We start from the raw sequence: 25,794 nt of genomic DNA on the forward strand, positions 1-25,794 counted from the left end.
GCAAGAGAATCCTTAATCAATTCTAATCAACCTAAACTAGAATTAAACAAACAAAATACAAAAGATGAAATGATATTGCTTAACAAAGGGTATGACACTTTACCCCTTGTGTGAGTGTGATATAGACAATGAGAATGTAGGCTCAAATGAAAATAGATGCACCACCAATAAAACACCAAAAGCCTTTGATCACTACAAACTTGGCTCCAATGAGCTTGCTTAGATACCTTGGTATGTTCTTCAAGGTTGAGTGAGGATGGAAAGCAATGACAACACAATCTTTGACAACTTCGAGAGCTCGATAATAGTTGAAGAGCAATAACTCAATAGGCAAGGTAGAAGCTCTCAAATGGGGTTAGTTAGGCTTATAAAAATAGCATTGAATTGCTTGGCCTAACGTCTCAATGGGTAAAAATTTCTATGAAATTTTAGTCTAGATAGATCACCGTCTGATTCAGACGGAGCTCCATCTAAGAAAGTAGCCATTAAAATATAGCCGTTAGACATATTTTAACCAAACGGAATTTCGTCTTGTCAAAAGAAATTTTCTTTTGGGCTACTTTGACCAAACGATGGTCCTAACAAAAATTCTGTCTGGGCTTCTATGATTAGACGCATGTTCATCTATAGCATAGAAGTACAAACTAGGGAATTGAAGGGTATTTTCATATCCTAACCAACCCTATGTCCACAAACACACTCCTAGCATGTCCTAGGTCAATTTAATGACATGATGCACATGAATTTGATGCTAATGAATGCAATTACATATAATTGTGCATGGAGGTGTCCTAGGTCTTAGTTTGCTTAGTCGTTTGGTTGAGCTTGACTTAATATTCTTAATCTTCTTGCGTTTTAATCTTCATGCTCATTTTGACTTAGATTCTTTGTCCAACTTGGCTTGGTCTTAACTTGGGCTTGAGCATCTAGTGAGTTGGAACCGGTGAGTCAAATTAAGTGCACTTGTTCTCATACTAATCTGGACATACACAATGCAGTATAGAAATTAGTACTCCATTTTTGTTATCATCAAAACTAATGAAGACTAATGTGGCAACGCTGACATGGCATTTTCCAACACTACCTAAAATCTATATAAGCATAGTATATTGCAATAATCAGATATGCACACTTTTTGTACTCTTGCTAGCTTTAAGATCTCTACAAATACTATTATATCTTCTAAGGTTGTGTGCTTCTACTAACTTGATCGTCGGAGACTTTACTTGACCAACCCGATGGAGCACATGTTTTGCAGGTTAGTTCACTTGTGCTGCCGAGCAAGTTTCTGGAGCAACAACTATACAAGAGATTGTTAACTGAAATTGAGTAGATTGAGAGAGATGGTCCAGTGCTGCAAATTAAGGCCTTGATCTCCTGCAATTAGAGTTTGTGTTCAGATTGAATGATGAAGTGGATGCTTATGAAAAAGATGGGTGGTAGGCTAGCAAGATAATGAAAATACATGAATCCATGAACTATGCACAGTTTGATCTCGATGGAAGGGGATCGTGGAGATGTAATTGTCGACCCTTCTTAGTGACTTTTATTGATGAATCCAAATTTAGGGTGTGAATGGGATTCCATAAGATCAATGTATGAATGTATGTATGTATGTATGCATGCATTAGGAATTTTGAGCTGATTCTTCTTGATTCTTCTTGATGTCATGGATGTGTTTTGCCTTTATAATACATTCTTAAATCCCTTCCTTTGCATTCCAATAAGCCATATTTGTGTTTGAGCTTGGTGTTTTGAGAATAGATCCATCTCTTTTTTTGTGGTTTGGATGAGTTTGTGGGAGAGTACGTGATGGCTAGCTTCCATTATTCTTCCATGGCGAAGTTGATGATAGAACTGATGATGATGTCTGTATACTTCTTTGTAAGGGAATGACAACAAGGACTTGAAGATATTTTTAAGAAAACAACAGAGATATGCTCGCATGAGGTAAAACTGCTTTTGTTGCAAGACATGCCACGATTATTGTCGTTGCTATATATTTATCTTGTTTTCGAGTGGAGGAGGATTTTAGTTTTGTTGAGGCAAAAGCTTGGAGAGGCATTGGGTGGTGATGATTGGCTTTGGTGTTCCTTAAATGTTGTGTTTCATCTTGAGGGAAAGAGAAATGGATGGAATTTAGAAAGTTATATTTTTTTTTTCTCCTTAGTTTATATATTTATAAAAATATAAAAATGGGATAAAGGAAGAAGGTGGGATTAAGAACTAATAAAGGAAGTGAATTATAAATGAATATTTTCTTTCATAGTGAGAACACCTTGTTCCGAGAGCTCTAGTGGAGGTGTGACATCTGAGGGGCAACTGGCTTTCTTGCTGGTGCTGCATTCTTTGCTTTGTCTGTATGGCCACGAGAAGTACCTTCCCAATGGCCCATGGTGGTGGTGCTTCATCACCAAATGGGAGGGATGATCATTTAAATGAAATATAGTTATGTCTAGGTTCACCGTTTATAATAATAGTATGACTAGTAAAATCACAAGTGCAAATGCACATGTTTTTATCTATAGATTGTATTTCTTTTTTTTTTTTTAATTAAAATTCTTTATTCTATTGGAGAAGTAAGTAAGATTCTCCTATTGTTAAGGCTTTTAAAAAGGGATTTTATTAAATTAATCCCAGATATAGTTTTTATTTTATTTTATTTTATGAATAATAATTATATAGATTGATACTTCTTGAAAATACTTATTTCAATTTCTTACTTTTTTTATGATTATTGAATTTTATTTTTTTTAAATGATATTTGGATCCCAAAAGATAAAATGATGGGAGAGGGAAGGAGAATGTAACTGATTAACTAATTTTACTTTCAAATAATAAAAAGGGTAAATATCACTTACCTCCCCTCTTAGATAGACAAATTGCATTTACACCCCCTCTTAGTTGGATAATATCACTTACCTAGCAAATATATCAAACACCTCCCCTCTGTTAACTTTCTCGGTTAAATTTAACTTTTACCGTTAAATATTTTTCTAGAACCCCAAATTACCCTTAACTAAAAATATTTTTTATTTTAAACCCTAAATTACAGTAATCACCCTAGCAGTTAAAATACTAAATTACCCTCAATTAAAATAATTATTAAAAACCAAAACATCATAGTTAAAACCTAATTATCATTAATTATATAAAGCCCAACATACCTTCTTTTTTTTTTTTTTTAAATTTATCAAACAATTAAAAGAACCCAAAATAGTAGTTCGTGTTTGATTTTATCAACATACCTTTTTTTTTTTTAATTGCATTTTTAATTTTACTTGATAGTAGTATACTAGTATCTGTTTTAGCAACAATCAAATGGATAATTTTCATTTAGACCCTTGAGGTTTGACAATGTCAATTTTACATTAAAAAATGACATTTACCTAAAATAATATTTTTCACATCACTTCCTTTTCTTTCTTTTTTCTTTTTTTTTCCATTAAAAATTATTCCCATAAAATTTCGATCTGACGCTTCCCAATAAAAAAAATGCAAATGAAAAGTGTCATTTCTTTCCGCATTAAAAGTGACTTAGGTCAACACTCAAGTGGTCGAAATGAAAATCACCCCAATCAAGTTTGTCCATGAGTATAGCTACCAGGAATTGATCAATTAATGTCAATCATCAATGCCGATTTCAATTAGGACCAACACTAAGATTTGATTGATATTGTATTAATGGAGTGAAATAAGACAATGGTCCTTAAACCAAAAATTCGAGTAACAACAACATGGTCTAAGTAAATCCGACATGATCGATCCATACCTATATATTGCACTAGAATCAAATGCTAACACACAAGTAAGAAGCGACGAAAAAAGAACAGGAACAGAAGAATGATTGAAGCAACTCTTTGTCATTTTTCTGTTACTTTTTATGTGATTAAGTGTCCGAAGAGTCAATTGGTCAGATTTGAGTCAGAATCTCTATTGGCTCTCCACAGCAATCTTAGAAACCAATCTGGTTTGCTGTCTCTATTGGTGCATGTCTCTATTAAATAGGAGAAGCTTGTCTGATCAGAAAACGACTTAGGGAACAAAAAGCTGTGAAACAACCACTCAAATGTCATTCTCTAATTTTTGGTAGAAACAGCAAGGTCACTTCAGGAGAGGGTGTCGGGGGAAGTTTTTCTGGGTTGAAAATCTTCATCCATATTGGACTCTTCAAATGAATCTACTTACATCAAGTGATAACCACAACTTCTCTTGTGTTATGCTTCACCTAATCCTTCAATTATCATGGTAGGTTTTCAAGTAATTTGGACTGAGTTAATAAGAAACCAAAAGATTGTTTGAAAGTTTGATGAGGTTGTCTACAAGCTTCTCACGTATTAAATGAAAGATTGGAATTTGTTTTGACTTGTCCAGTCTCTGCTATAGTACAAATTTCTTAAGTGAATTCTACAGGCAAAGCAAAACATGACTGATCCATCCACATCCCTGCCCCCACAACACCAATTCCAGCCCTACCTGGGTAGCCTGGTCCATCCCCCATCGACATTTATCTGAACAAATGCTTCATACAAGACTGTAGGATTTGATGGCACAGCCTATTTTGTACAGAATGGAATACGCATCTAGTGGTAAACGTTTCAGCCTTAAAGAGATAAGAATTTGAGGTGAAAAGCTGGAATGTGCCTGCAGGCCAGTTGCAGACACACTACCCAAATGAAGCACAAGAGGTTTCAATGAAGCATCTTATTTGACCTATAGTTTGTCATTCAAAGTTAAATGACTTGATAGATACTTCCACAAATCTCCATCAATTTGGCAACGGCTGAAAAATTAGATTGGGGTGGGGACGGGATACAAACACAGCAGAGCAAGACAAACGAACACAAACAACACAAGGGCAACCAGGTGAGGAGTGGGGGACCAGGCCAATTAGGGTGTCCTCCACCTAGTTAAACCAACTAGCTGAAGCAACGCCGGACCACTGCCACCATGTTGGAGAATGGTGAGAAAAAATTCAGCTGGACATTTTGATGGATTCACACACTACAGTAAGATTGAAAACCATGTTATGCAATAGAACAGTCCTTCAGATCAGTCCCTCAAACCAAGATTTTTGTTGCATTTGAACATGGTCAGATTACTTATTTTGATTTCCACAGGACTGATCTGATTAAACAACCAACAAAAAACTCAGCCTCATCACAACTAAATGCAGTCGGCCACAAGGCCAAAAAGCAACAAGAAAACTGAGAAGTGCAGTTAATTTGAAAAGAAAGGTAAAAGGGGGAAGGGCAAATGGAGTACCGCCGGAAGGTCAGAGAAAAAACTAAATGGAGAACGACGATATATATAGACAACCTCATTTGTTTAGGGGACAGCTATTTGTTATTGTAAGAACATAATTCCACTACTCCCAGTGTATCAAAAAGATCTCTAGAGGATGTTTTGCATAAAACACCAAGCAACCCTAGGGCTATGTTCGAGGGCAAGAAAAGGAAAGTGTAAGTATATCAATGATGATAAGTTAGGTGCCTTGATTTATTTTCAATTTTTTCCCAACTTTTCTTACCTTCCAAATATAGCATACCTGCCAACCTTGCTTACCAAAAGATTGCAGCCTAACTAGTATATAAGATGACTACCCACTTCCAACTACAGAATCAATGGATTGGGTAGCCAAAATACAAGAACAATTCTGCAAGTTTGTCATAATAAAGTGAAGTTTAAACAAAAGGGTGAAGTGATATCTAGGCAGGATTCCCACCACCAAACACCCCCCCCCTCAAAAACAAAAAACCAACAAAGAACAGAAAAGAAAAGAGAGAAAAGGAAAGGGAAAAAAAAGAGACAATTGTAGGCAGGAGGACCGCAGTTGGTTGTAGTAATATCTTGGCATCAAATCCTGCCTTCACTGTAAAGCTCTCATGCAGGACTACTTTGATGAATAAGCTTGAGAGTACAACCACAATGATGAAAAATATACAAGGCCAACAGGGGATCCAATTACCCCCACTCAGAAAACTAGCAATAGCACAAAGAAGACTCAGTCCTACCAAATTTGGTTAACAAGCCATTGCTACACGGTTAATCATACTCAAGTTCATCAGGAGTTACTGGTCTTTTGAGGGGAACAATCGACTTCTTCTCAACATCGCGAGACAATGCTTTTCTCATATCTGAAAAAAATAATCCGCCAAACATATAAATATGGGTTGAAGTTGATGAAACTCACTAATGCTACATGGAGAACATGGAGACTCACCCAACCCATCTTCCTCCCCAGAGTAATAACGTAGCACCCGTCTATAGATTACATATCCAAGCTGATAAGATAGAGAACACAAAACAAGATGAGCAAAGTAACAAAAAGAAAACAGAATGTGTTAGGTACTGTAACTAATGTAACCAGAAGGAAAAAAAATCCACCGGCAATGGGTCATATGATCCACGCACAAAACAATATGCTCCTCTCAATCAAACCCCCCTTCTCCCAACTCTCCAAAAAAAAAAAAGAGAGAGGGAATGGGGAATGGGAAGAACCACTTCCAGGGTAAAACATAACACTCTACAGCAGCCACCCATTCCCAACGAGTCCTTAACAGCTATGATGAATAACAAATCCAGATAAATACATGTCAATATAGACTGTAATTTGCAGTGTACTCCATCAGGGTAAGAAATTAATGAAGAAAATGATTGCTTAATAACTCAGCAGAAGCTTCATTACAAATGGTAAGGAATTCATTAGTATTTTAGGGAAAAAATCAGCATGGATAAAATCAGAGCATGAAAAGTTGTCCAACTTGAAGTCAAAACATCATGTCAGAAAGTTGTACCTTTTCATACATCTTTATTGCCGGAGTGTTTGATGCCCTCACAAAGAGGTCGACAAAGTAAGCCTTGTCTCTGTCAACATAAAGCACTTCCTTAGTTCCCAATGTGGCTGATATGGATACCCATAAAACAAACAACAATGCGAGGAATGTTATAGTAGTGTCATTGCTAACGGAAGTTGCATTTATCTTTTTAAGGATACTCATAAACCAACTCAAGAACTAAAAAGTTCATTGCAGAGCAATAAACAAAATGGAAATTATTCGCACTCCATTTAAAAATTAACATTAAGTCCAGTCAGCACATTGGTTTTGGTACACACAGTAACGGATTCTAATATAGCTGTTCTGTAATTTCAAGTCACCCACACTCAAAGACTAGTTAGTTAATCTAGCTAGGAGAACTACTAGTAACTACAGTAGTACCAAGGGCTTAAACTATGATAACTCCTGTAACTGCAGCTAATTAATACAGATTTTCTTTTTCATTAAAAAAAAAATCAATAATAATAGTTTTCTGAACAGACTCGTAATCAACTTAAGCCCATTGCCCAATAAGGAAAGTTCTCTAAACAGAAACCCACTAGGCTTTCTGATCAACTGGAGAATGCAAACTTTGGCATCATTAGATGACTATACTTTCAGTTTCCAGAACTAAAAAGTGAAGTCTATGGTCTTGCACAAGGTAACTTTCACTACCTATAAGAATGAACAACCAATTAAGCAGTGAATTTTTAACTGCATCAGAAGACTTCAAGATGATACATTGAGAAGGACGACAATATACTGATTATTTAGCTAGTTCACAGAATGAATAACATTGAGATAAATATCATCTAAATCTGATCAGCTAAATAGCAAGCTTCTCTGAGGAGCCTGAAGGTCAAATTCATTTTATATGGCTCAAAGTATGTAAACTGGTTTTTCCATTTAAGCCATATAAGAATGTACAGGCAACAAGAGAGCCATTACAATGAGCTAAAACTCCTACAAAATTTTTACTTGGGTGGGCGATTTTGGGGGTTTCTTTCTGGGGCAGGGGTGGGGAAGGGTTTGAAGAACATTTTCTTTTGCAATCAGGAAGAAAACTCGGATCCAAAAAAGTCAGCAAGAAGCCAGCTACTTGCCACTAGTATAAAGTTATGTATCACCCATACATCTTGTCACTGATGTCTTCAAGCATGTGCATGAGTTTCTTTGCTAATTGCTGCCTCCGGTATTCAGGAGCAACAGTCACTGCAGTTACATGGCCATGCCAAGATTCACCCTGCCCTTCAACTTTTCCCATAACTGCAAACATGTAAGACAAAATTTCAGTAGCTGTGCCAACTCTTGGAAGAGAACCTCCACATGGAGAGGAAGATCTTCTAGAAACAATGTAGCAGGAATTGAAGAAGGATCTGAATTAGCAAATTAAAAATGCTACACCTTTCCTTAATTAAAATGCTGAATACAGAATGAAATAAAATGACACAGAAGCATGGTTTATTACCCGATGCTCAGACATCTAATATAATATGGCATCACCAATTAGCATTCATATTTATCCCTGATGAATGTCATAAAAATGTGAATCATAAGAGGCTGCAAGGACAGAATCCATCTCTGAATAATATTGACGCTGCCTCATAGGATGGCAGTATAGGTCACTGCTTCGAACGTAATGGAGTTTTGTGAAACCTTGAGGTGAATTATGTCTGGGCAGTAAGGAAGGGGAATTTCGTGGTGGGTGGACAGGTTGTAGTAATGCGAGGACACCAATTTTATAGGGAATAAAAAATTGGACAGAAATAGAATAAAGAATCATTTCTATACTTCTTTTTGGATGAAAAATAATTTGAATATTGGTTTTACTACCATTGCAGTAACAGATCTCCATGGGCTACATGGATCACCTAAGCATCACTCTCAAATTTAAGAACATAAATACATCAAGGTAGATATCCGAATGGCTCCCCAAACAGCAGTATAGTAGCAACAGTATTTTATAGATTTAAGTGAATTAAAGCTTTACATAGACTTTCATCCCTGATCCAGGGGAGCAGTCTCTTAACTAGACTTCACATGAGTAGATGACTAATTTCACTGAATTGCAAATACAAGGAAACCCGTTCTAAACTGATTCTTGCACTCTCTCAGTACAATCACTTATGACTTACCAATTGGATACATGAGATTTTTCAGTTAGTTCAAAAGTAAACAAAACCTCTCTAAGTGAGCATCAAAAGCAAGCAGAATAAAGAAATTTGAACCAGGAAACAAAGCCTAAAAGTAAGTGATAGAAACATGACAATGTTAAGAACTTAAGGATTCAGCGATAATGGGTAAAAAGACTCTAAATGTAACTAAATCTAACAATGCCAAGACGAATCTAAGTTAAAGCAAACCAAATAAAATCCAAATGTAGCACCTAGTATGACCTTGAACATAGCTGATTGAAGGGTAAGGATCCAAAGAGCCAACCCCATGGAGTTGGGATTAGGCTGAGTGGCAGTTATTGTTGTAAGATCCAGCACCAAAAAAATTTCAAGCCCTATTTTTTGATAAACAAAAGCAGTTGTTGAAATATTTTTGAATATGTTTTTGGGGACTACCAATATGTGTGTAACTTACAGAAAAAAGAACATAAATTTAGGGTGCAAAGAAATTGTTGTTATCCTCCGTGTTCAGGTAATGAGTAAGCATCATTCCGATTGCCACTCAGAAGTATCAAAGCATCAAGACAATACACCAGGCAAGCCAGAATGCTTCTAGTGCAGATCCAGCACCTAATTGGCCCATTTTCCCCTGAAAACAACCTAAGGTCAACAAGTATGAGTGAGGAGCCTTTGTTTAATAAGCTTATGTGGTCATGTAACAATTCCATGGTCCCAAAAGTCCAGCGTCTAGGCCAGATACGAATTAGTTAATTAGTTAAATTGGTCTAATTATGTAAATTCTGCCCAACTTAAGTTATTGATGCAAGATCAACACCAAAATTGGGCTTCTTTCCTTAAGAATAATCTAGAATTGGATCATATATGTATTTGGCCTTCGATTTTCTGAGATTATCATATAATTGGCCAAAACTATGGGCCTAAAATACAGGTAGAGAGTAGGAATATGGGGACTTCCTTCATTGGTTTAGTTAGAGTACTTTAAACCTGTTTACTTTATTAGTTCAATTTCCTAATTAGTTTAGATTACCTTATAGGTTAAGGATTGGTTTAGGCATTCCTTTTTTTTAGTATAAAGTCCATTTTAGAGTTACTTTCTAACTTTGAGTTTGAACTATATCAGCAAATATGGCTATTATAGATGTAATTGCTCAGTTTTATGACCATATTCTCCACCCCCCTGGGGGGTGGTTTCTTATCTTCTCTTTTTCCATTTTCTTTTCCCAACAATATCTTTTCTAATTCAAGCTGATATTCAAGAATATCTTCAGCAAAAATAAATTGCATTATCCCCAACCCCAATTCTTCTTTTCCTAATCCTCTAACCTTCTAAATTCTCCAACCGTAAGTTCCTTTTTTTCTTTCTACTTTCGTACTCCCTAAAAAACCAAAATTTACTCAGATCTACACCAATATGATCATCAAAACAGTACGGAATTTTAGGGATTATCCCCATAAATCATTAACTAGGTTCTTTCCAAGTTTCAACTCATTCCAATAATTTTTCACTCCATATCTCAAGAACTTGTGTCATCCATCTATACCCCCCCCCCCCCCCAATTACACTAGATCACTCCAAAACTATCCAACCACCATAACCTATGTTCTTATGTATCCCAACCAACTACCCCAAAACCCTAAACCCTTACTTTTTGAGTTGAGATCCTAGAAAGCTAACCCTAGTTGAACCTCTTCAATCTAAGGCTACATTAATTATAAGGCCAGAAAAAGTCTAATGTTTTATTTTGGTTTTAAGAGTCTACACCAGTTAGTTTCTATTTTTCTAGTTTAAGTCGGTTTCTAAGTCCTAAATTCACTAGGACTTCATATGTAAGGCTATAAACAGCCCCCCATTGATTAGAATAGACTACAGTCTGTTAATAGATTATTTTCCCTTGGAGCCTAAGTACTTTTATGTGTGTATTGTTGCCATTGGCTTATGTCAACTTTGGTCAGAGAAGGTCCATAAATTGAGTATTCCGTTAAGGTTCTTGGTGAAGTCAAGCCAAATCTGGCCATGGCTGAATAGACAACATTTAAGAAGCCACTATATTCCACTCAAAGCTCTACAAGGCTACCCACCCAAGTATCTGGCAGCCTACATTCCATTCCAATTCTCATATCACCTTTTTCATTTTATTTCATTTTCATAAATTTTTGGACTTTTCAAGAGACCCAAAATTCAAGTAAGATCTACACTAATCTAGCAATAGATCTATCCCACACTTTAGGTACATCATCCCCTCAAATCTAGTGAACTTAGATCCTAGTTTGTCCAATTTCACAACATAAATTTTTTCTTGAATTTTCATACTCCCTAACACCCCCCCCCACCCCCACCCCAGGGGGGTCCTTGTATCTTCTAAATTAACCATCCAAATCCAACCAATTCGGCAAATAATATTCCTACATTATTAACTACATTCCCTCCACATTTCAACCCATTCTAACACGTATAGGCCCAAGTTTTTCATCTTAAGGAACTTACACCATATCTACGGGCAAGTCCATGTGTGAGGGTGGAGGGTGGAAGGACGGGCAGTTGGGTGGAGAGGATCTGCAGGCATCCTTGATACTCTTTGAAACCTAACCATTTCCCTCTAAAACCAAATCTATCCACCCCATATGAGTTGGTTCTCTTAATGATCTTAGAAGAATTGCCACTCATTTAATTAAGGCTACATCAGCTTCACTCAGCAACAGCATCACCGGCACCTCTCCAATTCAATGGAATGGAAGAACATTTCTTGTTCTACGACCTAAATGACCTATAGGAGGAAAGTGAAACAACAGGTATCTTGTCTACATCATTCTCCCACATCTTCTGTCCTTGATATAGTGATTTCTAACTTCCAAAGTTACACTATATTGTTTGGCAGCAAGAAAACATACAAACAAGGTACATGGATGTACTAAATTACATGTTTTAAAACAATGACTACTCTTATACCAAACTTTACTATAGTTTAGTAGATACAAGTGTCGACTTAGAACCAAGTCACAAGCTCCTATTGGGCTCACCAAGGGGTCCACCCAAAACCCGGAAATGACAACTCCCTAATCACAGAGATTAGTCGGGCTTGACAAACAACGTGATAGAATAAGGGATAAACCTAGAACATTGCAAAAGAAATGGGGCAATTCTAGAAGTAACACAAATGGATTAAACAAGCAATCATAGAAGAAAATTCGACCGAAATTTCGTCGAAATGTCTGCATTTTTCAAAAACCAAATTCCAATTATTTCGGAAAAGTGTCAAATTTAAGAGATTTCGACCATTTTTGAGGTTTCGACCTAAATTTTGACCATTTCAACATTCCAAGTTTCCAACATGTTTTTCCTTAGTTTTTATTGATTTATATCCCATTTTCACCTAATTTCCATGACTCCCTTGCCTTCAAACAACTCTTTTGCTCATTTTTTGTCCCCAAACACCTCCTAAGCCACAACAGCTACAAAGGAAACTCCGGCAACAATAGAATGTGAAGCGTGAGTCATACCCCAATAGTTCCAAACTTCCTCTCTTTTATTTTTGTTTTATTCATGTCTTAAATGATTTTGTATTGCCTTGAAATTAATATATATTTAGCCCAGGACTATGATCTATGATTGTGTTTTGTTAAACTTATCTTTTTATTATTTTCTACCATTTGTTCATTTTCTGATTTTAATAATTATTTTCTAGAATTATGTATTTTTATTTTATGTATATATGATATATAGGATTCAACTTAATAAATGTGAGACACCATTACTTGATCTAGTCAGTCACTTTATTTTGTTGACTTGTTGTATATGTAACCATGCTACCAAACAATTCATATATGTTGATGATTCTATGCCTTTATGCAACACAATTTGCACTATTCGGAACTAGTCATTTGTTAATATACTTGAAATCTTGAATGATAAATTTTTAATAGTTCTTTTTTTTTTTTGGGGCAAAATACTAGTTCCATTGTGTTTATTATGCTTGAAATAGGTAGTATGCAAGAATCTAAATTATTTTGAGTCCATATGAGGCCCGAAATTGAAGTTTCAATTTTCAGAAAAAAGTATAGTTTTGACTGAAATTTTGACCGAAGCATGAAATTTCAGCCTTTTGCAAGGTCGAAATTCCTATTTCAATTGAATTTTCTTCCTTGCTAGAAATATATTTAAAAGGGTTAACATTTTATTGTAATTTATAAAACCTGTTCTCAAAAGCAATTTAGAAGAGTAGATGTCCTCTTCAACCTCCCAATGCTACAAGAAACAAAACCAGCGGTAGAACCAGAAAAAGAACACAGAGCCAGACCCTATCTGAGTCCAAATCCCATGAAACTGTAGGGTATCATTTGCAACCTCCTACAATAAAGAACCCAACTAATGGTCACTTGAAAGAGAACCAGCTAGCTCCGGGTTCAACTGGCACATCACTCCTAACAATAACTCATCTAGTGATTCTTCAACATCAGTCGGTTCAGACCTCCACTTAGTTTCACCCGAGCTTTATCTTGGTCATGGATATAGATCACCCAGGTTTAGGTCCACAAGTAGTGACAATTGCCCTATGAAGACTCACTTTTGCTATAGCTCTGGTGGGTTTCCTTAACCAAGCCATTGCCTATGAGTTGTCGGCTCATTCTTCAACAAGCACAGAGCCCAAGTTTCCTCCCACTGCTTGGCAGCTTATGGTTTCATGTTCTATTTCACTCCCCAGCAGGGGTTCTTTCCACCCTTCCCTCAGGGTATTACTACGCCATCAATCACCTAGGAGTATTTAGCCTTGCAAGAAGGTCTTGCTGATACACACAGGGTTCCATGTGCCCCATGCTACTTGGGTTAAATCTTAGAGAAGCTTTTAGCTACTGGACTCTCGCCATCCAGGGTGTGGTACTCCACTGCTTCAACTAGCATCACAATGATTGTATTCCTCTCCCACAACCCCATTTTCATGGTTTAGGTTGCTCTCATTTCGCTTGCTGCTACTACATGAATCTATTTTGTCTTATTTTCCTCAAGCTACCAAGATGTTATTCAAGAATCTCCATATTCAGCAATATTTCTGCCCATGGATTCAACAGCAGTTGAAAGGTTAAACTATTCAGGAATCTCCGGCTCTATGCTTATTTCCAGCTCCCCGAAGCATTTTGTCACTTCCTACGCCCTTCCTTGTCTCCAAGTGCCTAGGTATCCACCATAAGTTGTTCCTCGTTTGAACCTTGCTATTAACTTTAAGGCTATGCCATCCTAAATGCTGCCAAATGGAAGGATCTTATCAATGTCCATGAATTATAAACCATAGATTGAACTGCTGAATCAGAAAAATTGGGTGCTATGATATAACTTTGGTCGGCTAAGTTCACGAGCTGGAGATAAGCAGACTTCATGTCAAACCTAATATTGACAGTAAGATTCACAAAATACAAGTTTAAAATATCATATTTGGCAGCTTGAATCACCCCCGAGGAAGAAAGAAGAATAGAGGAGGGAGATTGACCCTAGTCTTGGGGAACTATTAGCAATACTGAAACATGGATGCAGTGAGTTTAAGAAACTCAAGTAGGAAAAGAAAATAAGAGAAGATGGGATGAGATGAGAGATGAAACACAGAGAACAAGTGGAGAATGCAAAAAAGAAGAGAGGGGAGACCACGTAAACACAATACACAGCCCTCAACTAAACGCTCATGATTACATATATTCAATCTGAAATATTCACTGATTACAGCCTTATATTGAAGAGAGAAATAAGAACTCCTAACTAAACTCTAAAACTGACCTATAATGGAATTCTACCATCTCCTAACACATTCAAAGTAAAACCTAATTGGACCCATTTCATCTCCATCAGATTCCCAAACAGGTTCAGGCAAAACTAGGTTAGCGTCTGGCATCCATCTTGGACAGCACTCATACTGACAATGATACATATCGCCAATATCCATTTATATGGGTCGGGTACAGGGTTCAAAAGTTCAGAACTCCTATTTTTTTCTAAAACCAGAAATCCAGGATTCGGAGTGGTTTCATGAATACAATATTGGCCTAGTATAGGCTGATATGACTAAAGAGGGCATACCCACTGAACAAGGCTCCTGCTGCAGTAGGGTCTAGGGCAATCATAACGTACTTACTTCCACTCTGCTGAGAGTCTGATACAATATTGATAACTAAAATCATGCATTGTGGTCATATGATGTACTCGACATTTTACTTCTGGTAGATTCATTGCCAGCATTCCCCTCCATAGGAGAATATTGACCTTAAATTATATTACTTCAATGAATAACCATACGGATAACAATATGACTGAAAGACGACGGCAGAAGTAAGCATATGGACCTATAATAGAAATCAGACAGCCACATCCAATTGAACCAAAAGGCAACAGATTTCTTCATTAACCGACAAGAACAGAGGGGAATAGGCCGGATGTTGCGCCGGTACACATGAGCCAAGCTGATGCCGAGTAGTTATTTACTGTTTTTTCTTGGTCTTGGCTTTCTCCCTATACATGCAAATTACCGTATGCTCTGTACATATGCAAGAAAGTTGTAGGAACTGGTGAAGGCACAACTGTAGGCATGCCACTTCAAATCCTTCCTCTACGAAATTAAGAAAATAAAAGGAAAGACAAACCAATAACTACATTGTTACCTTGCTAAGGTTCCTTTTCGGGTCCCTTATAAATATAAAGAAAGCTTAATAGGATTAGAGTGGAGCTCTTGCCATATTAAAGAAAACGATTTTATCGATCAAGTAGCAAATTTACAAGGACACACATTCATGTTCATAGTTGCTTAGAACATTTCAGAGTAATTCTAAGAATCAGAGTGTCTACTATAGACGTGATCCGGGGTTTCTATAGCCAATGTCTTACAATACAATTTGATTTTCTGGCCTGACAAAAAGAGGGAAAAAGGACACTAATATGATTTAGGGCACATAAATGCCCCTAGGACCATTACACTATTTACAAAGATATTCCTTTTAAGAAGTTCTCTTTTTCTGACGTCGTTGTCTTAGTACTGAATCTCTAAAATATCTATTTTCCAGGAATCTGATGACGTCACTTCTTGCTCTTGGAATCTTCTATTTTCTTCTAGGTTATCACCAAGGCAATCCACGTAGCATGACTATTGTTTTCCCCATTGGACCAAGAAGTTAAACCATATTTTACAAGCAGGGTTTTTGTTTGACATGCTTATTAGTTATTACCCTTAGCCTATTCAAGTTAATGCACTAAATTTTATACTAGCTTGTCCAATTAACCCAATATTTAATGAGCTTGGTTCTAGCTCAGAACCTGTTATAAAGCCAGATTCAAGGCTTAGACCAGTGTTTTACATGGAAGTCATTCCCATAAGTTACCTTTTGAGCAAGGTCTAGGGCATCACAGTAGACTTAACGTCTTTCTGCTAAAGATGACTTTTTTAGACTGGTTTGTTCTTCAGTAGCTTTTTGTGGTTGTGGCCAAAACCATTTGGTTTTGTTATGGTCCAAATAAATCATGCCCAAGTTTTACGACATTTGGTTTGGTCTGGCTATATGGGAGCCACCCTTTGTTGGAGTCTAAAATAGTCGAAATAGTTGAAAATGCCAGAATGTTGCAAATTTGTACAAGAATTGATAATCTTGTGAGATTCAAAACTGTCTCCCCGATCATCTAACTCCCGTGAAACAATTGAAAGGAGAGTCACTGAATATATATGTGCACAATTGGGTTGGGGTTTCAACAAACAATCCCTAAAAGATCATATTGGTTCAACCCAGCCTGTTACCATGTTTCTAGGGAACACTCCTTCTAACGGAAAACTTCCACAGCATCTGAATCTCAACAAGATGAGTCTGCTGAATTCTGAAGACCAACCTCACAAATCACAAGATCAATCATGTTTACCAACTGACAACAGAAGTATTGAGCACCCAAAGAAAAACAAATATTTTTATCAGAACAGAAGTTCTTCCCGTATGTTTCATTTCCTTTTGGTGGCCGGAAGAACGATTTTAGCATTGCTCGCTCTATCTACAGAAGACTAAAATTTATTAGTTCACAAAGAGAACTTCAAAATAGAAACCGAAACTACTAATGCCTGTCTTCCGGTTGAATTCGCTACCATTACTACAACTCTATTCCGATAAGAAACAAAGAAGAAGCCCAGATAAGAATTAAAAAATAATAATAAACAATAAATAAACTTTTTTCTTGGATACTTGAAAAATTAGGAGGGGAAAATTGAGGAGGGTAAGTACGTACTGTATCCCATGATTTGATGCCCAGGAGCTTCAGCAACATGGAAGTAATCGGGCCACCTTGCCAAGTAGGTCATGTAGAATGACATATTGAACTGCAAAGATTGGATTTTTGGACCTCTTAGTTCAATTCCGGACATCCTAGTATCCAATAATTGGAGATCTAAAGAAAAAATTAAACCGGACAGAACACTCACAGTCTCAGTGAGATGATCGAGATTCACGAAAGCGAAGCGAAGAAGATCGTTGCAGCAAAATCTGCGAATGGTCGTCATCTCCAAGCTTCAAAACAATCTTCGTTGTTTATTCTCCTTCCCTCTTCCCCTTTCTCTGTTTCAAGAGAAACGCAAGGTTTGTCGGATAGAGAATCTGACTTAGATGGACAAAGCCTACAAGGCTACAACCGTGACAAAGGATATTTTGGTCATTTTGTTCCTGAATCGCGACTTCTCGAATCTAAGTCGTGGCTCTTTCCCCCCACAAATTACAATAGATAAATTTCACGTCGGACGAAAATACCCACTACTCTCTTTCAATTTCATCCCTAGGGTCCCAAACCTCGAAAGGAAACGCAGAGATCATCGGAGAAGGGATAAGCGACAGAGAGAGAGAGAGAGAGAGAGATCGAAGGGATGGATCTACTGAAACAAGAGCTGCTGAAGAAGAGGCAGAACTTAGCACAAGATGTGGGAGGCAAGAAGGTCTTCAAACGCTCAGAGATTGAGCAGAAGAGGATCCAGAGGATCCGCGAGGAAGAGAAGCGGGAGCTGGAAGCCAAATCCCTCCGCGACAAACAACACAATTCATCCACTGACACCACCTCCACCACCCCCGACGCTTCGAACCCTCATTCCAAATCCGAGATACCACCTTCCTCCTCCAAAACCCTAGAAAAAATCACCGATGAGCAGAAAATCGACGAACTCGTTCTCCCCAAGCAAGAAGTAATCCGCCGCCTTCGTTTCCTCAAACAACCTATTACTCTCTTTGGGGAAGACGATGATGCTCGGCTTGATCGCCTCAAGCTCACGCTCAAGGCCGGTATTTTCGAGGTAGACAGTGATATGACCGAAGGTCAGACTAACGACTTCTTGAGGGACATCGCAGAATTGAGGAAGCGACAGAAATCGGGGATTATGGGTGACCGGAAACGGAAGAATAAGGACGATGGCATGGAGGATGGGGATGGCGGCGCAGGTGGTAATGACGACATGAGTGGGGACGGATGTACCTCTGGTGGTGATGGCGACAAAGATTTAAAGCGGATGAAAGCTGATTTCGAGGATTTATGTGACGAAGATAAAATCCTTGTTTTCTTTAAGAGGCTTTTGAATGAGTGGCAACAGGAGCTTGACGACATGTCCGAGACGGAGAGGAGGACTGCGAAAGGAAAATCCATGGTAGCTACGTTCAAGCAGTGTGCTCGCTATCTCCATCCCCTCTTCAAGTTCTGCCGGAAGAAGGTATTGGATCCTTTCCTCCTTTTTTACCTTAACAAAACAGTAAATCCCTCTGGTTGAGCTTTTTAGCTTGTAGTTGAGTTTTGGCCATTTTCTAGTTCCTGGTAAACGGTGAAGTTTAGCTCTTGGCATATTATGTGAACAGAACTCTTCCTAAGAATTGACCAACAGATGTTCGTAGTCAAGTACAACACCAAACAACTCTAATATAAATTCTATAGATTCCATTACTGGTGATTTATTTTCGCAGGGTTTGACATGGTTCTACATTAATGCAAACTACTGAAGTCAAATTGGAACTACTTGTGTTGACAATTTCTGCATCCGTCTTCCATTTTATATTGCTTCTGTAGGTATATGTTATGTAAAATCTGTAGATGGAATCCGTTAGAGTTCACCATGGTGTCTAGTGAAAAGGATAACACGAACCATTGGTTTGAAATTTGTAATTGTGTCTACCAAGTAGAGATTCATCCTGCATTAAAGTTGTCTTTGTACTGAGGATACTTGTCTTTCAGTGAAAAAAGAAGAAAAATAAATAACCAGTGGTTAAGGAGAACGAGGTTTAGATTTAGTGGTTGTACTTGTATCCTTGTGTAGAAGAGTGGGAAAAAATTGCATCAGGGTTCTGATGATTGTCCACAATAGACTTTGGGTTTGTTGTTGTCTGTGAGGAAATTATTTGGTTGTCAGAGAACAATGGTAGCATTTAATGCCATGTGAACAATATGCCAAGCCGTTAACTTAAGGTGGAAAACTGACTCAGGTTAAATTAGCCTCTTGTACCTTTTCCCTCACTTGAAGAGGAAGGTTTTATTTTCAGTTACTTTCTCCATTCTCATGATCATTTCTTAATGAGTAGCCAAGGATTGGTTGGCTGGATGTATACTGTTAATTGATTAAGCCTTGGTGATATAGTTTGACAAGCTTCTTTTTCTATTCAGTTCTTAGTGAAAACTTACTGAATACTCTAGTAATTGTGGCTGCACACTTGATAATGTATGATGTGATTATGCACTCTTTTTAAAAAAAATCTAGTCAATTATTTGTCTATCTTATATCTTATGATATAGAATAAAAAAATTGCTGATTGGCAGAATAGGATTTGGGTGGTTTTGGTAAATGGTAACTCAAGTGTTGACAGAGGCACATTGATGGTTTTGTAACTTCTTAACCATTATGACTCACTTTCTTCCTGGGGGAACATGTGTATAACAACACGCATTCAAAACCATGAGGGAAGGTTTGGTAGACCAAAGCGGCAAGTATCACAGGGGTATTTGGTTTATAACTTATTACCCAAAAATAAGAATTGTATATAACAACTGTGGTTTCATTAAACACCTCATGTAGATCTTTCTTACCCTGTCTATACCTTTCCATGAGTCTCCCTAGTAAGAGAGTAGATTCCATCATGGATCTTTCTGGCATAAAATTAATTTGGTTCTTGAAAATAGTGGTTCCATTCCTCAGTTGGGTATCAGTTGCCCTCTCCCGTAGTGTCATGTTATGACTCATAAGCTTTCTGCTTCTATTATTACCTGAGCTTTGAATATCATGTTTATTCTTTTAGGTCCATTCTTTAGGCTTTCTTGGCACTCATAATCAAGAATCCTATGCGTTTCTGCACCTCTTTTACTTTACTGAGGTTTAAAAAGGCTATACTTTGAAATAATTGTTATGTCCTAATTAGACCTATAAATGGATATCCAAAATCCACCTCCGAGTTCGCATTTGTATTCATTTAAGAGGGTCCAAATCTGGAATTTTTCTTACCGGGAAAATATCTATATCCTTTTGATAAGCAATCGGATTCAGATTCAGATAATTGTTTATCGGATCGGATAATATCCGGATAAAATTTATATTGTTTGAGTAAAGTATTAGATTTTTTTTTTCCTTTGAGAATGACTGATAATTGGATTTGGAAGCCGCTGAATCCAATCGGTAACCGGAAAATCGGAAATCAGAAATTATCCGGTTAGAGTAAAGTATTAAACATTTTTTCTCTAAAAAGTGTTGATAATCTGATTCAGATACCAGTAATCGGTAACTAGAAAATCAGAAATTAACAAAGATGACAATCAACAACCAATAATTTGATAGTTTATCAGGTCGGATTATTATCAGATATCTGAGATACCTTCTGAAAATTTCCACCAGATTCGGATTTGGATAGTAGTCTATCCGATCGGAATCTGGTCCATTTACAGGTCTAGTCCTAATGTCTTGTCTATTCCTACCTTTCTTAGGGCACAAATAACAGCAACCATAGCTAGGAGTATTCCTCAAGTATATATAGCTAGGAATAGTGTTCTCAAGAACAGCTCCTCAATAGCAGGTGCTTGACTTCAACACTAAAAAGCATTGAGCTCCACTACAAAGGAAAGTCTTCCTTTAGTTTTGTTATTAATTGGTTTTATTATAGGTAAAGATAGGTGCCTTGGTGGGATTTCAGAAAGCAAACCATGCAAATTATTTTTCTTCTTTTTATTTTTAAGTTCTCCTTGTCATTTTAACCTAGTTCCTTAATTGAAATAGCATAGGGAAAGCTGATCTATAACTATATGGTTTGCATAGTTGAAAAGGTTCTCGATATATCAACTTGGTCATACAATTCATTTGCCGCCAGAAAAGAAACTCCTGCTGGTTAACTAGAAGAGAGTGGAGAAACATCGATCTACTGAGATGCCACTTGTCCTGAGGCACAACAAGGCTAAGTTCTTAGTGAAACCCTCTAGAGAGCTATTTCTGGAAAAGTGCATTTGGTAGGCTGCAGGAGCACTCTTTGCGATGCTTCTTGATGTCATCATCCCTTATTAGAACTACTGTTTCTATCATTGAAAGAGCCTGCATCTGGTTGGCTGCACAAGTGCTCTTCCTGATTCTTCTTAATGTCGTCATCCCTTATTAGAAGTTTAGAATGACATTACCATTATCTTTTTTGATGCATCTTACAATGTCGAAATCTCATCTCGCCCTTTCTCTTTAGCAGTTTTAAATATAGCTTTTCACCTTCCTCTGTGCTCAGGTGGGTTGTATAGGTCATTATGTTTCTCTGCCCTAATTTCCCATCACTTGAGCATTTATGTAGTCACAGCTAACTTCATTATGAGTCAAGCTTTTCTTTGTCCCCCCCCCCCTCTGTATTATGTGTATGATTTTTTTCATTTAATAATGCATCTATTTTCCATTCTGGCTTTCACCTGAGGTGCTTCAAGATGAAATTACTCTGAGCTCGTTTGCTGATGTATTGACTTGCATTGCAGGTTCTTCCAGACGATATCCGTCAGGCACTTTTGGTGGTGGTTGAATGCTGTATGAAGCGAGACTACTTGGCTGCGATGGACCAGTATATCAAATTGGCTATTGGAAATGCACCTTGGCCCATTGGTGTGACTATGGTTGGTATCCACGAGCGTTCAGCCCGTGAGAAGATTTACACGAATAGTGTGGCACACATCATGAACGATGAGACAACACGTAAGTACCTCCAGTCTGTGAAGAGATTGATGACATTTGCCCAGCGAAGATACCCTACTATGCCATCTAAGGCAGTTGAGTTTAATAGCTTGGCAAATGGAAGTGATTTGCAGTCATTATTATTAGAAGAAGATGCACATGCGAGCAGTCAGGATCAAGCAGAGAGATTGCGGTTGATGCCTGCGTAAGAGCAGGGCTAGTTACCAAGATTTAGTTACTATGTACATTATCAGTTATCATGATGTTATAAGGTCTTGTTTGCCTCCAACGATGTCCTATGTTGCCACTGTTGTAAGGAATTCATTCAATGGTTTCTTGCAGAGAACCACATTGTGTCCTTGTCTCCTATGCATTTTACTTCCCACAGAGTTGATATCTAACTGAACTTGTCATCATAGGATCTTGGGAACTGGAAATGCATTACAATGAAAATGATTTTACAGTAAGACCCTTTTCCTCTGGTACGCGTGATTGGGCTGTGCATAGCAAACAGGACCTGGGAATTGGAGATCCTGGGTGAAAACAGAAACCTTGTAAGTGAATTGGACATTGAGGTAGCATTTACCTTTGCGAGTGTCACTGTTTCTGTTTTCACCTGAATCCTAAGTGTCCAACACGGTTTCTTCATTCAATAATAGGTTTATCCCTCATAATACCTTTGTTAGAAGGGTCAGCGGGAGATGGGAGATTCTACATTTTAGTTCTTTGTAAATTTTCTGTTGAAGTTTCTCTTTTCTTCTCACAATTTGGTTTCTCCAATGAAAATTGGATTTCGCTCCATTATTTCTTTTTCTTCTCCTAATAACCTGATAATTCAAGGAGGCATTCGATAGGCGCCGTGCCTATATTAGTTAGGTAGGTGAGATTAGGTTGCAAGTCTAGTTCCTATATTTTTTTTGGTAAACCAAGTCTAGTTCCTATGGATGCATAAGAAATAACGCCAAAAGGAATTCACTTTGTCTTGGTTGGTGGGAAGCATTGGGTTCGCTTCTAATTTTTGGGTTTAAATCTCCGATCAAAGCCCAAGTAGACGCTTAACCGTTAAGCGCTTGGTTTTGTCGGATTTTTCCAGAATATTTTGGTCCGACCGTTTCTTTTTTAGTCTAATTTGTCTCTTCTTTATATTAAATTGTTTATTTAACTGGTCAATTATTTCTAAACTATTCACTTCTTTTACCAAAAATTTCAAAGCGGTCGAAAAGAAATTTTGTTTTTGTCCCTTCAATCAATGATATTGATGTTATAAATAACATTGGTTGTGTGGTTGCCGATTATCTCGAAAGAAATAATATCAAAATATCAAAAAGTATAACTACTAACTGAAGATTTCAATCACTTCAACACATAATATTGACAATCAATATTTCTATTTTGTACACTTTTGACTATAAAAGCAATTTAACTTTTCATATCAAGAGCATATTATTATGTGTAAGTATCATATTTTGTACACTTTCGACTAATTTTCTCCTCCTTTAGGAAGAGTCTATTATACATAATTAGATATAGTTTTTAATGAGTTTTTAATGTTTAAGTTACTTATGAGCCATTCACCCAAGAAAGATTGCATATGAGTCACAATTTAATTGTTGGCAATCAGGCCCAATTAACTCTCAATGACAAATAACTAAGGGCTTGTTTCGTTACATGAGTCTGGAGATTTCAAATCTATGGAGTCATAATTTATAAAATTAAATGTTTGGTTGTAGAATGAAATCTGTGGATTCATCCTAAAAAACTATTTGATCGACATAATTTTTGTGAATGTACAAATGTATAGCTTTTTTGAAATTTTTGGATTTCACCCCTTGCCCATCTACAGATTCACATTTTTAGTGTAAAAATGTGAATCTCTAGCTAAAAAGGTGAATCTCTAGATTTCATGAATCTAGAGATTTTTACAACCAAACGGGTATAATTCTCAGATTCATGAATCCAGAGATTTCATATCTCTGGATTCATGTAACCGAGCAGGCCCTAATTAGGGTCTGTTTGGTTACATGAGTTTGGAGATTTCAAATATCTATAGATTTCAAATCTATGGAGTTATAATTTATAAAATTAGATGTTTGATTGTGGAATGAAATCTGTGGATTCATCCTAAAAAACTATTTGATCGACGTGATTTTTGTGAATGTGCAAATGTATAACTTTTTTGAAATCTTTGAATTTCACCTCTTACCCATAAATCTATAGATTCATGTTTTTAGTATAAAAAAGTGAATCTCTAGATTTCATGAATCTAGAGATTTTTACAACCAAACGGGTATAATTTTCAGATTCATGAATCCAGAGATTTGAAATCTCTAGATTCATGTAACTAAACAGGCCCTAAAAATATTCTCCCATGAAATTTTAAAAGAAATTTAGTTTTGAAAAAAAGTTACTAAAATACCTTGTTTCTCCTCTCAAGTTTCCTGCCAAAATATGAATTATCATCTCTCTTTTCCCCTTAAAATTTTAAAATGACCAAATTATCCTTTACTTTTGCCTCTTTGATCAATTATGTTGATTCTTTTTTATCTGTTTTATTTGCTTTCTTCTTCGTTTTTTGTCTCTTTATTATAGGTATCTATTATACATGATTACGTGTATTTTTTTTATACGTATTCTTTTAAGTCTTTCTCTTGTATATACGTTTTTATTGTTTTCTTTATCCATCATTTTTTTTATAGGAATCCATTAAATATAATTAAATGTTTCATTATTTTTTTCTTTCTAGGATTTTTATGAGAATCCACTAAGTATGATTAGAAGTAAAATTTTATTTCTTCTATTTTATAAAATTTCATCAAAAGAGAACGGAAACCATAATTGTAAACATAGAATTCTACAAAAGATTGTGAAAGCAAAATAAATAAATAAATACACAAATACACATATTGGATTCTTGTAAAAAGAGAGAGAAACAAGGATAAAACAAAATAAAAACTTTACTTTCAACAATCAAGATAATTTTACTATTTTAAAATATCGAGAGAGAAGGCGATAATAATTCATATTTTTGGAGTCTGAAACTTTGGAAAGGATAGTAAATGAGTAATAGTAAATAAAAAAATAAGTAATTTCAAGGAACAAGATTAAATTTTTCCTATAAACAAAAATTTTTTTGAATAACTACTACTGTCCTTTTTTTTTTTTTTTTTTTTTTTTTGTGTGTTAACCTCTATTGTCCCCTAATACTATAGTTCAAGTACTACTTTATCCCCTACACTTTTTTAATCGCTAATCCAACCTTAGACTTTGCATGTTATTAGTGACACCCCCTTGCCATTAAGTTCAGTTAGTTTAGTGATGATATAGCATATTTAATTTATCTAAAAGTCCAAAAATAATTCTAAGGTTTATATTACTTACTTTTTATTTTTTTTGGTAAACAATAAATTTATTCAAAGCCCGCAAGGGGTGGGGGTGAACATAGTTCTACAAACACATAGTGGAAAACGGCCATTCTTTGGAGCCCAAAACCAAAAAGGCCTTCCTGGCTAAGAGATCTACAATTACATTAGAACTCCTAGGGATAGGCAATGATACAATGTATGAAGTTATCCATTAAATAATGAATATCTTGGATCAAGGGCTCCACTACCATTGGAGGTTGGATCTCACCTTCAAGATATCTGATTAGCTGCTTATAATCAAACTCAATTAAAATTTACTCAT

General features: G+C 36.5%; 2 protein-coding genes across 2 annotated transcripts; one reads left to right on the forward strand and one right to left on the reverse strand.

Annotated features, from left to right (window-relative positions):
- Positions 1 to 5,034: 5,034 nt before the first annotated feature.
- LOC149028552 (Acyl-CoA N-acyltransferases (NAT) superfamily protein) lies at positions 5,035 to 17,702 on the reverse strand. The gene is made up of 6 exons (XM_089137541.1): positions 17,386 to 17,702; positions 17,193 to 17,283; positions 7,952 to 8,084; positions 6,798 to 6,867; positions 6,224 to 6,284; positions 5,035 to 6,137 (listed from the first exon to the last, which is right to left on the reverse strand). The coding sequence occupies exons 1-6, from the start codon at positions 17,461 to 17,463 to the stop codon at positions 6,046 to 6,048; spliced, it is 525 nt and encodes a 174-aa protein (XP_088993667.1). The 5' UTR covers positions 17,464 to 17,702; the 3' UTR covers positions 5,035 to 6,045.
- A 17-nt stretch (positions 17,703 to 17,719) lies between these two features.
- LOC149028553 (splicing factor Prp18 family protein) lies at positions 17,720 to 22,797 on the forward strand. The gene is made up of 2 exons (XM_089137529.1): positions 17,720 to 18,651; positions 21,918 to 22,797. The coding sequence occupies exons 1-2, from the start codon at positions 17,821 to 17,823 to the stop codon at positions 22,317 to 22,319; spliced, it is 1,233 nt and encodes a 410-aa protein (XP_088993655.1). The 5' UTR covers positions 17,720 to 17,820; the 3' UTR covers positions 22,320 to 22,797.
- The last annotated feature ends 2,997 nt before the right edge of the window (positions 22,798 to 25,794 follow it).

Source organism: Hakea prostrata, chromosome 1, assembly GCF_041222555.1.
Source record: "Hakea prostrata isolate BN-2017 chromosome 1, UWA_Hpros_2, whole genome shotgun sequence".
Classification (NCBI taxonomy): Eukaryota; Viridiplantae; Streptophyta; class Magnoliopsida; order Proteales; family Proteaceae; genus Hakea; species Hakea prostrata.

Coding starts and splice junctions, on each gene's coding strand:
- LOC149028552 (XM_089137541.1), bottom strand. CDS start 17,463: ATGACGACCATTCGCAGATTTTGCTGCAACGATCTTCTTCGCTTCGCT. Junction 6,868..7,951: donor GAAGACATCAGTGACAAGAT/GTATGGGTGATA, acceptor TTATGTTGACAG/AGACAAGGCTTACTTTGTCG. Junction 6,285..6,797: donor CAATAAAGATGTATGAAAAG/GTACAACTTTCT, acceptor CTATCTTATCAG/CTTGGATATGTAATCTATAG.
- LOC149028553 (XM_089137529.1), top strand. CDS start 17,821: ATGGATCTACTGAAACAAGAGCTGCTGAAGAAGAGGCAGAACTTAGCA. Junction 18,652..21,917: donor TCAAGTTCTGCCGGAAGAAG/GTATTGGATCCT, acceptor CTTGCATTGCAG/GTTCTTCCAGACGATATCCG.